The sequence below is a fragment of the Falco rusticolus genome, chromosome 4 (genome assembly GCF_015220075.1).
Source record: "Falco rusticolus isolate bFalRus1 chromosome 4, bFalRus1.pri, whole genome shotgun sequence".
In the NCBI taxonomy this organism is placed as follows: domain Eukaryota; kingdom Metazoa; phylum Chordata; class Aves; order Falconiformes; family Falconidae; genus Falco; species Falco rusticolus.
Genome location: NC_051190.1, coordinates 90855 through 103729, shown reverse-complemented (window position 1 = coordinate 103729; position 12875 = coordinate 90855). Strand labels below are relative to the sequence as shown.

General features: G+C 63.7%; 2 protein-coding genes across 2 annotated transcripts; both read left to right on the top strand.

Moving 5' to 3' along the window:
- Positions 1-490: 490 nt before the first annotated feature.
- RASSF1 (Ras association domain family member 1) lies at positions 491-5765 on the top strand. Its single transcript, XM_037385451.1, has 6 exons — positions 491-767; positions 1793-1914; positions 4116-4220; positions 4311-4605; positions 5160-5275; positions 5381-5765. Exons 1-6 carry the CDS (start codon positions 518-520, stop codon positions 5525-5527), a joined length of 1035 nt encoding a protein of 344 aa, XP_037241348.1. The 5' UTR covers positions 491-517; the 3' UTR covers positions 5528-5765.
- Positions 5766-6000: 235 nt separating this feature from the next.
- On the top strand, positions 6001-11032 carry TUSC2 (tumor suppressor 2, mitochondrial calcium regulator). The gene is made up of 3 exons (XM_037385452.1): positions 6001-6222; positions 6516-6636; positions 8264-11032. Exons 1-3 carry the CDS (start codon positions 6080-6082, stop codon positions 8327-8329), a joined length of 330 nt encoding a protein of 109 aa, XP_037241349.1. The 5' UTR covers positions 6001-6079; the 3' UTR covers positions 8330-11032.
- The last annotated feature ends 1843 nt before the right edge of the window (positions 11033-12875 follow it).

Sequence of the window (12875 nt, the reverse complement as noted above, 5' to 3'; positions counted from 1 at the left end):
ACGCCCCAAAAGCAGGCGCCCCAAAGCACGCCCCAGTGCTGTTGCTGTAGGACCCACAGGCAGGAAACCATCTTGGGTCCAGCTGCAGCCACAGCGAGCAGCCCACGCTGGGGGTGAGGAGTTTACTCCAAGCACGGAGGCTCTCCGGGGGAGCTTCGGCTGCTGCTCACCCGCTGCCAGAGCTTCCCCCGGGCCCCTTCGCCGCTGGGAAACTGAGGCACGGAGCGAGGCTTGCCCCGGCCCTGGGAGGGAGCGGGGCTGCCCGAGTGGGGCCCCCCTTACCCGGCGGCGGCTCCGGGAGCCTCTTCCCTGCCTCCAGCCCGCCCCGCCGGGCTTGCCGGGACCGGGGGTGACGGTCGGGACCCCGGGGCGCCTGCGCGGCTGTCCCCCCTCTACACCCCGCTCCTGCCTCAGTTTCCCCTGCGGTGGCCGGACGGGGCGGCCCCTCCCGGTCCCCGCCCCAGCCCCGCTGCCGGCCCCCGCGTCGGCGCCGCGCAGCGCCCGCGACCGCCGGGCCATGGAGCTCATCGAGCTGCGAGAGCTGCAGCCGGAGCCGCGGCCGGCCCGGGGCCGCCTGGAACGGACCAACGCGTTGCGCATCAGCCCGGCCCGACGGCCCGGCCCCGGCACGCACCCCGACCCGCGACTGACGGCGGCACCGGGCGCCGGGCACCGCTTCGAGCCCCGGCGCCGCGGGCTCCACACCTGGTGCGACCTCTGCGGGGACTTCGTCTGGGGCGGCGGCAGGAAGAGCCTCCAGTGCCGCCGTGAGTACCGCGCCGCGCCCCGGGCCTCCCGGCACCCCCACGGGGCATCCCACCAGCGGGCACCCCCACCACCGGGCACCCCAACAGGGCACTGGCCATCCCGCCAGCGGGCACCCCCACCACCAAGCATCCCACCACCGGGCACCCTGCCCCTGGGCACCCCGATGGCACAACGGGCATCCCTCCAGAAAGCACCCCTGACAGGGCACGGGGCATCCTGCCACCGGGCACCCTGACGGGGTGCCAGGCTCCCCACCACCACACACTCCCACCGGGCACTGGGCATCCTGGTAGTGAGCACCCTGACTGCGCAGCAAGTCTCCCACCACTGGGCAGAAGTATCCTGGCACCGGCCACGCACACCAGGCACTGAGCATCGTGTTACTAGGCACCCCCACCAAGTACCATGCATCCCAGTACCAGGCACCTGCACTGGGCGCAGGCATCCCAGCACTGAGCATCCCCACTGGGCACGGGCAGCTCAGTACTGATGACTCACACTGGGCATCCTGGTACCAGACAAGGCCACTGAGAGCTGGGCATCCCTGTACTGGGCACACACACTGAGCACTGGGCCTCTGAGCACCAGGCACCACTATCAGGCACCAGACACCTCCATACTGGGCACACACACTGGGAACTGGGCAGTCCCCTGCTGAATACCCCTTCAGGCACTGCACATCCTGGTACTGGGCACCCACACTGGGCAGCCCGGCACCATGTACCCCACCAGGTAGTGGGCATCCCGGTACCGGGCACTGAGCATCCCAGCCATCAGGTGCCCACACTGGCCAGTCCAGGGAGCACGGGCACTGCGGTGCTGGCCAGCAGCATGGCACAGCAGTGTCCCATGTGGGTGCTGCCCCCTGAGCCCGCAGCACTGACACGGCATGGGCAGGCAGCTGGACATACTGGCACTATGCACCAGCCCTTGCCCCACCAGGCACCAGTACCCCCCCCGGTGCAGCCACGGACCCTGATACCCAGCGCCGTGGTGGTGACACTGTTCCTGTCCCCATCCCCAGACTGCAGCTTCATCTGCCACTACCGGTGCCGGGCCTTGGTGCGGCTGGACTGCAGCGGCCCCCCGAGCACCAGCGATGAGGACGATGGCAACGAGCAGGCACTGGAGAAGGACACCAACGTGGTAGGGCCTGGCCCATGTCTGCGAGGGAGGGCGTGGGCAGGGGTTGGCTGTGCCATGCTGTGCCATGTGAGGCCACGCCATGTCAGGGCAGGCTGTGCCGTGCCAAGCTGTGCTATATCAGCTTGTGTCGAGCCACACTGGGCTTTGATGTGCTGCTGGGCTGGCCTGTGCTGTGCCATGCCAGGCTGCACCATGCCAGGTTGTGCCAAGCCTTGCTGTGTTGGTGCTGTGCTGCACCAAGCCAAACGATGCTGTGCTGTGCTGTGCCAGGCAGTGTCGAGCCACGCTGTGCTGTGCCGTGCGTGCCATGCCGGGCTATGCCACACTGGGCTGTGCCAAGCCATGCTGGCCTTCACTGTGCTTTGCCATGCTGGGCTGTGCCGAACCGTGCTGTGCTGTGCCAGGCTAAGCTGTGCCCAGCTGAGCTGCGCTGGCCTGGGCTGTGCCCGGACAGTCCGTGCTCGCCGGGCCGAGGCACGGGCGGGTCCGGGCGCGGGTGAAATCACCGCCGGAAGCGGGACCGCGCCGCGCCGCCCCCCTCCCACGTCACCCCCCCAGCCGGGGCGGGGCCGACAGCGGGAGCTGGGCACGGACGGGGACCGCGCCGAGCCGGGACAGCACCGCGACAGGGACCGGGCGGAGCCGAGCCGGGACAAGGAGTGAGCCGGGCCGAGCCGAGCCAGGACAGGCACCGGGCCGAGCCGAGCCGGGGGCGCGCCGAGCCGGGCCGGGCCAAGGACCGGGCTGAGCCGAGCCGGGAGCGGACCGAGCCGGGCCGCAGCCCGGGGACCGGCCGGGCTGGCGCGTGGCCGGGTGTGCCCGTGTGCCCGCGGGCTCAGCGGGGCCGCGGGGCGGGCGGAGCGGGCTGCGGCCGCCGCCGTGGCCGTGCCTGTGGCCGGGGGCGGCGGGGCCGGGGGCTGCGGGGCGGCGGCGGCGCTGGCGCTGCGGCGGGACGGCACGGGGGGCAGCACGGCGAGCAGCGGCTACTGCAGCCAGGAGGACTCCGACTCCGAGCCCGAGCTCTTCTACACAGCCCGCACCTCCCTCGGCCGCCGCCCGCGCCGCCGCCAGGTCGGTCCCGGGCCGCCGGCCGTGACGTCACGGGGGGGGGATGACGTCAGCCGGGGGGAGCGCGCACACGGCCCCCGGGCTGGGTGCTGGGGGACAAGCGAGGGTGAGCTTAGTGTGGGGCCGGTTGTCGCCCCGTCGTGAGGAGAACGTGGGGGGCAGGCGGTCTTGTCTTGGAGCTTAGCATGGCTCTGCTGTGGGGCTAAGCATGGTCTTGCTATGGGGCAAGTGTGGGAGCAAATGTGGCCATGCCGTGGGGCATGGTGGCTCTGTCCAGTTGGATGGATGCAAGTGTGGTGGAGCAAGCAAGGCACTGTGGGCTGAGCAGGGCTCTGCTGCCTGGCTTGGCCATCCCATGGCCCCCCAGGCTGGAGCTGCCCCCAGAGGGGGCAAGGGACGCTGCTTGGGAGTGCCAGGGTGAGCTCCCTGGGGCAGTCTTACAGCTGTCCCCACCCCGTGTGGACCCCTGCAGGGTCGGGCAGTGCCTGCATGCCACGGGATGGCCGGTAGGGCTGGGAGCCCCGGGTGCTCCCCAGCCCCCCAGCACCGTAGGGACATGTGCAACTCCATACGGTGGCCCCACAGCCCTACATAAATACTCATTAGTGGGTGCTGGTGGCGGGGATGCTGAGCCAGGACGCCTGTGTGTCCCCGGTGTGGGGCCAGTACTTGGAAGCAGGTGCTGGCGGCATGGATGGGCTGCACCCCTAGCCCAGCCCAGCCCTGCTGCCTGGGATCCTGGGGCATCCCCCTGGCACTTGCCCTGGTGCTGGGCTGCCGGCACCCTGACTTGGGAATGCTTCTCTGATCTGGGGTTCTGGAAGAAGATGCCCAGCCCCAGAGTGTCCTCGCAGCAGGTTCACCCATCCCTGCAGCCCCAGGGCCGAGGGCTGGGGGCAGGGGGTGTCTGGTGCCAGTACCCCTGGAGCAGGGCTGGGGCTGTGCTGAGCTCAGCCATGCTTCCCCGGCACAGCTCAGCTCCACGCCAGCTGGGCTGATGCAGCCCTGCACAACTACCAGCATGTGTGTCAGCCGGTGTTCCAGGGTGGGCTGGGGGGCCAGCAGCATGCCAGGGCAGGCACAGGGGGGTCCTCCTGGCCACAGTGCTGCTCAGTCCAGCTTCTGTTGTGCAGGATGAGCCTAGTGAGTGGGAGAAGGCAGAGCTGGACCAGGCACAGGTGGAGCAGCGGATCAAGGAGTACAACAGCCAAATCAACAGCAACCTCTTCATGAGCCTGGTATGGAGTCAGTGTGGGGTCAGTGTGGGGCCAGGGGGTCAGCGGTGCCCTGCCCTGGCCCCACTCACCCCCCCCACTGGTGTCTCCCAGAACAAGGATGGCTCCTACACTGGCTTTATCAAGGTGCAGCTGAAGCTGGTGCGCCCTGTCTCGGTGCCGGCCACCAAGCGGGTCCCCTCCCTGCAGGCGGGGCGGATGGGGCCGCACACCCAGGGGGTGAAGCGCCGCACATCCTTCTACCTGCCCAAGGGGACTGTCAAGCACCTGCACATCCTCTCGCACACCCGTGCCAGCGAGGTCATCGATGCCCTCCTCCGCAAGTTCACCGTTGTGGATAACCCCCACAAGTTCGCCCTCTTCGAGAGGTCTGAGAAGGATGAGCAAGGTAGTGAGTGCTCTGGAGTATCCCTGTCCCTATAGTGGTGGCTGAGTCCCCGTGGTGGCAGTTTCCCCTGGGTGGTGGTGGCCTTATGGTGGCAGCATCCCCATGGCAGTGGTGTCCCCCTGGTGGCACTGTCCATGGTGGCAGCATCCTTGTGGCAGTGATGTCCCCATAGTGGCAGGTTCCCCTAGGCAGCCACATCCACGTGGTGTCACCATCCCTGTTACGGAGGTATCTGCCTTGGTGGTGGTGTCCCCAGTGGTTGTGGAGGTGTCCCCCACGGCAGCAGTATCCCCTATGGCAGCAATGTTCCCCATAGTGGCAGCATCCCAGTAGCAGTGGTACCCTCTTGGTGACAGTGTCCCCTGTCACCATGGACATGTCCCCCATGGCAGTGGTGTTCCCCAAGGTGGTGATGTTCCTGTAGTGGCAGCATCCTTATGGTAGCAGCATCCCTGTAGCAGCAGTGTCCCCACAGTGACAGTGATGTCCCTGTAGTGGCAGTGTCCCCATGGTGGTGGTGTCCCTTCCGCCATGACATGTGGCTGCCGTTGCAGTGTACCTGCGGAAGCTGGCTGACGAGGAGCAGCCGCTGCGGCTGCGGCTGCTGGCTGGCCCCAGCGAGAAGGTGCTCAGTTTCATCCTGAAGGAGAATGAGACTGGGGAGGTGAATGTGAGTACGGGGACAGGGAGGGGACTGGCACCCACACCCCCAGAGGATGTGGCCACGGGGGAACGTGCTGTGTCCCCGTTGCGATGGCAGCCCATGTGCCTGCAGTGGGACGCCTTCACGCTGCCGGAGCTGCACAACTTCCTGCGCATCCTGCAGCGGGAGGAGGAGGAGCACGTGCGCCGGCTGCGGCACCGCTATGCCCGCTGCCGCCAGAAGATGCAAGAGGCACTGGCCACACGCACACCAGGGTGACCACCATGCCACCCGTGCCCGTGGCCAGCCAGCGTGCCGGGACCCTCGCCTGCCGGCGGGTGGGGGCACAAGGCAGGGGGGGTGGAAGGGGGCACCCCGGGACCCACCGGGCCGACACAACCCCCGTGGGGCTGGCCCGGGGAGTGGGGTCCCCGGGGAGAACGAGTGTGCCCAGGGGGGCGAGTGTCCCCGGGGGTAGGCGGGGTGGCGAGCACCAATAAAGGCATCTTGGTGACGAGGCCTGGCCTGCGGCGTGTCCTTGGCGGGGAGGCCGGGGTGGGGTGGCTGGGACGGGACGCGAGGAGCCACCGGGTGCGAGCGGGGCGGCAGCTGGGGAGGGCACGCTCACGCGCCGTGCTCACGTGACCAGGGCAGATCCTCCCTCCCCGGTCACGTGCGGGGGGCGCTGCGCGTGCCGGAAGTGTCGTAGCGCGGCAGCGCACGCAAGGGCGGTGCTCGCTCGGTGTCGCCGAGCTCTGGGCCGCTCCCCCCTCCCCCCACCCCCCCACCCCCCCCAACCCCGGTCCCGCTCCCGCCGCCCCCGCCGCCGCCATGGGCGCCAGCGGCTCTAAGTCGCGGGGGCTGTGGCCCTTCGCCTCCCAGGCGGCGGGCGGCGGCGGCGCTGAGGGCCCCGGCGGGCAGCAGGCCCTGGCCCGGGCGCGGGCCGCCACCCCCTTCGTCTTCACACGGCGCGGGTGAGAGGCCGGGGGGCAGTTGCCGTAGCAGCCGGGTGGGGTGTTTCGCTGCTGGGTCGGCTCGGGCCTACACGGGCACCGGCAAGGCGCGGGAGGACAGGCCCTGGCCTGCGGCGGGGGGACCGGGGGGCGAAAGGGGCCGACCCCGACAGCCGCTGGGCCGGCAGCGGCCGGCCCCCGCGGCTCTCCGGGGGTAGCGGTGTCGGCCTGCCCCAGCCCCCTCCCGGCTCGGGGGTTCCTGCGGCAGCTGGCGGCAGGCTCTTACCTACTCGCCTCCCCTCTCCTCTCGGCAGCTCCATGTACTACGATGAGGACGGGGATCTCGCTCACGAGTTCTACGAGGAGACAATCGTTACCAAGAACGGGAGGAAGCGCGCCAAGCTGAAGAGGATCCACAAGAACCTGATACCTCAGGTAGTGCGTGGAGAAGGGTGGGGAAAAGCGAGTGCCGGAAGTGCCACAGTGACAGCTGAAGACCCAGCTGTGCAGCACGTGGGCCTTCTTCCTCGGGGGCATCTTCTTGCCGGGCTTGCTGGGAAGGTGAAGGCTTTCTGCAGTGCCCCCCGCCCCACCCCCCCCCCCCCCCCCCCCCAGCTTCTGCTTCAGAGCTGTGACTCCTGTGTGTCCTGGCTTACATGCACATCACAGCATGAGGCTGAGACAGGAGAGGCAGAGCTGGTGACACCTTCCAGCTCACGTTTCCAAAGGGAAGCGGTACTCCAGCCCTTTAGAGCTGCCAGGATGGGGAAGATAAGTCGCCTGGGTGTGTGTTGTGGGGCGCAGAGTGCCAGGCAGCCCTCCGTGGCCATGATGTCCCATTGCTGAGCACCTTCTCCAAGGTGTGGGGTGCTGTGCTCGCTCAGCCAGTGTCCTGTTGCTGCAGAGGGCCAGACCCCGGCTTTGGGAGCAGCAGCCAAAGCCCATCACCTGCTAATGAGAGTGTGTGTGTTCCCCCCAGACACTTGGCAGTGACAGTGGTGTTGACACCTATGTGTTTTGCAAAACTCTCCTCTTAAAATAAGCAACTGTGGTCAAGCTGGGCAGGGGCTGGGGCACTGATTGAGAGTCTCACTACAAAAGGATAGCCTGCCTGTAGGGAAGCTTCTGGGGGTATAAATGGAGAAAAGGGCGGATCAAACCAGTGCTGGAGAGAGACCCTGCAGGAGTCTTAACTACATAAGCAGAAAGGCATGGCTTTAGCAAGTGCCTGGGGTGAGCTGTCGGTGTGCTCTGAGGGCTGGGCAGACCTCCAGTGGAACAGGACCCCTCTGAGTGCTGCACAACCAGTTATGGGGGGAAGCATACAGTGCCACTCCCCAGGCTGGCGTTCTCACAGAGGCAGGCTTGGGTGGTGGGGCTGACTCCTCAACAATGTGGCTTGAAACTCACCAGGCTGGAGAGAGCAGGTACTGGCACTAAATAGCTCTTTGCTAGTCCAGGCTTTTCTCTGGCTCTGCGTGTACAGGCCCAGCCCCAAGCCCCTGCTCCCCCCTCTCCTCCCAGCCCCCACCTGCCAGCATGTTCTCCCGGTGCTGTAACAGGAGAAGGCTTGAACAGGGCATGGGAAAAGCGCCTGTAGCTGGCGTGGAGGGAGTGTGCATTCAGCAGCCTCCCCTCTGGATAGAAAGCTGCTTTTCTTGTGTGCCAGCTGCCCTGGCTGCTTTCTCTCATAGAGCTCTTTTCATTCTTTTAAATCCCGTGAATGAAAGGTGCTGGATGAAAAGCCCAGACAGCCAATATCTGCCAGTCACGCACCAGCTGCTGCACGGGCAGTGCCTGGCAGAGCAGCTCCCTCCTTTCTCACCCTGCTGAGCTCCAGACCCGCCATGTGTGGCAGCCATCCATGCCGCCCTTGGCTCTCCAGGGACCGGTTCGAAGGGCAAAGTGCTTTCACCATGTGCTGTTCTCCAGGAGTACCTGGTGCCAAAGCAGCTTTATAGACTCCTGTTCCTTGAGGGTGTGGTATCCTCTGTTGTACTCACAAGGCTTGTGGCTGTTGTTGGATGGTCTCTTCTGCTCACCACTATGATTCTTCTTTCAGGGCATAGTGAAACTGGAGCACCCTCGCATTCACGTGGATTTCCCTGTGATCATCTGCGAGGTGTGAGTTGCCAGACATTGCTGCCCGCAGGCAGGAGGCCCTGCCTCACCACCCCCAGCCTCACCAGGTGAGGCTGTGTTGCGTTCCCGCCCAAGGAAGACTCTGACCATGCGGCAGGGACAGGGGCTTTCCCCTCTCCTGGAGGTGAGGTGGGACAGAGCAGGCCAGGCTGGGCTTGGCTAGCACTCCTCACAGGAGATGAGTGGCCTTGTGCAACAACTGCTTAAAAACATCCTCGCTTGAGTCAGAAGACTTAAAATACCTTTTGTAGCCTCTAGCTGACGTTTGATGGGTAACTGGAATTGCAAACAAGCTGCTGTGTTTGAGCTGTTAAAGGGAGAGTGAGCCTGCACTTCTCACCAGAGAAAACCCTCTGCTTCTCAGGTATGCGGCCCAGGGAGAGCCAAGGCAAGGTAATGTGCTGCCTGGGGCCCCAAGGTCCCTTGGGCCTGGTGTTTAGATGGCCAGTGTTGCGGCATGGTGCTTGACCATGGGTGTTAGGTGCTGCTCCCCTGGATGGGTCCGTTGATGGAGGATAAATGGGGCAGGCCAAGGTGGGGCTGGTCTTGAAGCACATTTGGCTAGCTGCTGCGCTCCTCTTGGGAAAGGGACGGAGATCAGATGCCGCTGTCTTGGACCTCGGTTTCTTCCCCGTGTATGTTTCCCATTTATGCCAGCTGTGGGGAGGTTGGCTTTGCCACTGCCTGCAGTCCCCCTTCCTGCAGGAGATCTCTGTGGTCCGTGGCTACTGCTGATGGCAGCGAGGTCCCCAGCTCTGCAGCAGACATGCCACCCCTGTTAGCAAGTGGGCTTCTGCTGAGCCCTGTCCCTCGCCCACTGTGGGGCTGGGCTGCTGGGCAAGGTGTCTCCTCCCCCTGCAGCCATCTTGAAAGTACCTCCTGGTGGGGTGGGCCTTGACAGAGCCAAGCAGGAAGAAAATCATCTCTTCGTTCCCCATCCCCCAAAAACAATCGATTGGTATCCCTATCTGGCTTGGAAATCTCCCTGGCAATGTGAACTACGGTTCCTCCCGCATCACAGCTGGTGGCAGGAGGAGAAATGCGATGCACTTTAAAGGGAGGCTTTCTGCTCCATCTCTGAAGGTCCTGCTCTTTTCTCCTCTTTCCTCCTGTTTGAGAAGGTTGAGGTTGGCTTGGCAGCACCAAAAAGCCTCTCACCCCTGCGCGGAGGCCCCGGGGTGCTGAGCCAGCTGCCTCAGGGCCGGGGAGAGGCCTGACCCATACCACCCCTCGCCAGCATTATGAGCCACTGCCTCCCTGCTTAGCTGCCCCCAGACCGGGCAGGTAGAGGAAGACCATCAGCGGTCACAGCGTTAAACTGGGTCAGAGCCTGCTCCCCACAGCAGCTGGCTTGGCTTTCCTCCTCTTTCGTTCTAGAACTTACTTTCTAAGCACTTCAGATGTTTGCTACCTCGATTTTTAATTTAGGCTGCTGGCTCTTGGCTGCCAGCCCTGTCGGCCTCTGTGTTGGATGTATCCATCCCCACGCCCGCTGAGAGCCGCCCCGGGCGTAGGGCCACATTCCCAGCTTTGGGGAGATAACAGCAGCAAGGCTGTTGCTGTCTTCCTGTCACCACCTCTTCCCTCTGTGTCCCCCCACCCACTGTTCCCATCGACAGGAGCGAGCATGGAGGGTAAAGCGGATATGCTGGCTGCCACTGGGCAGGGAAGCAGGAGGGCAGGGCTGTGGTCTACACTGTGATGCTGGGCGCTTCTTTCAACATCTTTTGTTCTCCTGCTTGCTTGAAAGTCTTGTCTTAAAACAATCCCCCACTGAAGTGTTTCTTATTTGCACCACCTGCTCTCGAGTTTCTCCTGGGCTGGATCTCCCTGGGAAGGGCATCCCTTGGGCTCCACAGGAGAGCAGGAGCTGCTGTCCCCAGGAAGAGGAGAGGAGAGAAAGCCGCGGCTGGGCTGCCTGTGCCACCTTGCCCTGATGCTATCTGAGGGCACGGGAAGCTGCACCAAATCTGTCTCTGGTACAGGAGAATACAGGGAAAGTGGAAGAGGAGTGGGGAAGGGGCTGGTGCAATTTGCCTGCCCTAACAGGGTGCCCCTTGCCTGGCTACTGGCCAAAAATCTGGCTACTGGCCTGAATGCCTGGGAAGGGGGGGGTAGAGACTGAGACCAGCTTAGCAAGGATGCTTTTGTCCTCCCTGACAGGCTGCCCACCCTTCCCCCAGGGCATCAAACATGCTTCCCCAAAAAAACACGCCTTCTCCCACCACCCCCTCCCCATGTCATTGGAGTGGCAGCAAACCTCTGGAGGCTGCCCACAAGCTGTGTGGTGCCCTGCTTCTTCCCAGGCTGGTCTCCTGAGCAACCAGCCCCCATACCCCCTCCCTTCCGCTGGCCTGTAGCCCTCCTGCAGCAGGGCCTTGGGAGCACCTGGAGGGATCTAAAAATGTGAAGGTCGCTGTAAATAGTATCTGTGTCCACTGTGGTGTTGGATAAAGAAAAAAAAAACACAATTCCTTTCAAAATTTTTTTTTTTTTACAATTTCTGTGTGATGTGCTTTCTTGTGTGGATGTATAGCCAAACCATACTCACTGATACTAGGCTCCTTGCTCCTTTAATGTGTGGGTAGGACCCATGGATGTGGGAAATGCACACTGTTTATGGTCCTTCCTCCTAGTGCATCTGTCCACTTTTGTTAAATTTCAATAAAATTATTTGTAGACCCCACAAGTCCCAAGAGCTGTCTTACATGGGAGGGTGCGTAGGCGAGCAGCTGTGCTCATGGGTGGAGGGAGGAGATGCTAGGAGATCCAAGGGGAGGTGGGCTTTGTCGTGCTGGTCTGTTTGCTGCTGGCACTTTGAGACCCCTGTTTTTTTGGGAGAACGATGTTTGCACACTGGGCGGTACTGGTGGTGAAGGAGCCATGAGTCATGGCCATTGCCAGGTGCTCCAGTTTGGTACTGGTGCTGGCAGGAGCTGGTGGCTTTGTCAGGCTGTGACTCTGCTTATAGCTGCCGTGACATCCTTTAAATGCATAACTAAAATGTGTTTATATAAATATATGTAATTTGCTTGTTCAGCCCAGTAAGTCTGGAGCTTGGGCCCCTCTCCCTTTCTATGTGGGGAGGGAGGGCTGAGGGACCCGGGTGTTGTGGGCTGCCCAGCTTCAAGCTGACCTCTTCCCATCCCTCCACTGGAACCCTGAGCCCTACGCCCTGCGGAGGAGAGGATCTGCCTGTCCACTCCTTCATCACCTGCCCTGTCAAATCCGTGCCTTATTAATCACCAGGGCCTGATGACTTTCTAGAAACCAGCATGACCCCATGACGGGATGCTAGTTGTCCATGGGGTGAGTGTGATCTCACTTTTGTGCCTTGTGTCCTGTCCCTGGCAGCCCAGCAAATGTTTTCCTGCAGCCACCACCACCTATCATCATTTCCTCCGCGCAAGCCGGCTCGGAAACGAGCTGCTGACGAAAGCTGTAATGAGAGTGAGTGGTGCGATGTGTTCTGCCAGCACCGCAGCTTGTGGGGGACGAGGCTCTGGGACTTTTGCCCATTGATCTGTAGGGGCCCCAGCCCCAGGAGGGACAGATCGTGATGGCCTCAAGGGGGACTGGGTGGACTGCACAGGGCGTTACAGCTCAGCGAGGTTAAACAGGGCAGTGGCTGCGTCCTGCCAGCACCGTGAGCATCTCCCGTGGCCACCCTGGTCCCCTCCTGCTGTGCCCACAGCCCCCAGCCCGGGGCGCAGGTGGATGCTGACCTCCCCTCTGGCTCCACCGCTGCTCAGTCACCAGCCGAGCTCCTCTTGCACCTCGCCCAGACCTGTCTGGCATGAGCGGGTGTGACTAACGCCCTGTTATCTGGCACCCGCGGGGGATGTGCAGCCATCGGGTTGCCTGCGTGGGGCAGCTCCCCGGCTTGGCTCACCCCAGCCACTGTCCCTGCCACTGCCACCCTGTGTCCCCTCGCTCTCGTGCCTGACTAGGAATGGCTTCAAGTCACCTCATGCTCAGCAGGGCGAGAGCCCAGAGGGGAGGCTGGATGTAGCCAGCTGCCCCCTCCCAAAATCCAGGGTCTTCACTGTGGGAAGGGAGGAGGGAAGCCGAGGCAGGTGATGCCGAGCCCTCCTGCGGGGCGGCAGCAGGAAGCTGTGCTTCATTGAGGGCTTCCAGTCCTCTCGGCAGCATAGAGCTGTGACCCCTGAGGCCACCCTGCTGCTGGTGGGGCTGTTACCTTTGCTGTGTGAGGCTGTGGAGGATGGAAAATTTTAGCTTGTTTACTGCCTGCTGGCACTGGGATTTCTTGGCTACCCACAATCTCTCCCGAGGGCTTTGGTGGCCAACGCCTGGCCAGTCCCTGCCCCTCCTGGCTGGTGCTCAGCAGTGACCACAGGCTGGGCCGAGCGTGGGGTGCAGTCGGCCTGGTCGCTGTGCTCGTCCCTTGTGGTGCTGTCACCCTCTTCGTGGGAGCTTTGCCACGAAAGCTGACACGCAGGCGAGTTCCACTAACTGGAGCCATCTGTGGTGCCTGTGGTGCTGGGCTTGGCACTGTGCCGGCACCGAACAAT

Coding starts and splice junctions, on each gene's coding strand:
- TUSC2 (XM_037385452.1), top strand. CDS start 6,080: ATGGGCGCCAGCGGCTCTAAGTCGCGGGGGCTGTGGCCCTTCGCCTCC. Junction 6,223..6,515: donor TTCGTCTTCACACGGCGCGG/GTGAGAGGCCGG, acceptor TCCTCTCGGCAG/CTCCATGTACTACGATGAGG. Junction 6,637..8,263: donor ACAAGAACCTGATACCTCAG/GTAGTGCGTGGA, acceptor TTCTTCTTTCAG/GGCATAGTGAAACTGGAGCA.
- RASSF1 (XM_037385451.1), top strand. CDS start 518: ATGGAGCTCATCGAGCTGCGAGAGCTGCAGCCGGAGCCGCGGCCGGCC. Junction 1,915..4,115: donor TGGAGAAGGACACCAACGTG/GTAGGGCCTGGC, acceptor TCTGTTGTGCAG/GATGAGCCTAGTGAGTGGGA. Junction 4,606..5,159: donor GTCTGAGAAGGATGAGCAAG/GTAGTGAGTGCT, acceptor CTGCCGTTGCAG/TGTACCTGCGGAAGCTGGCT.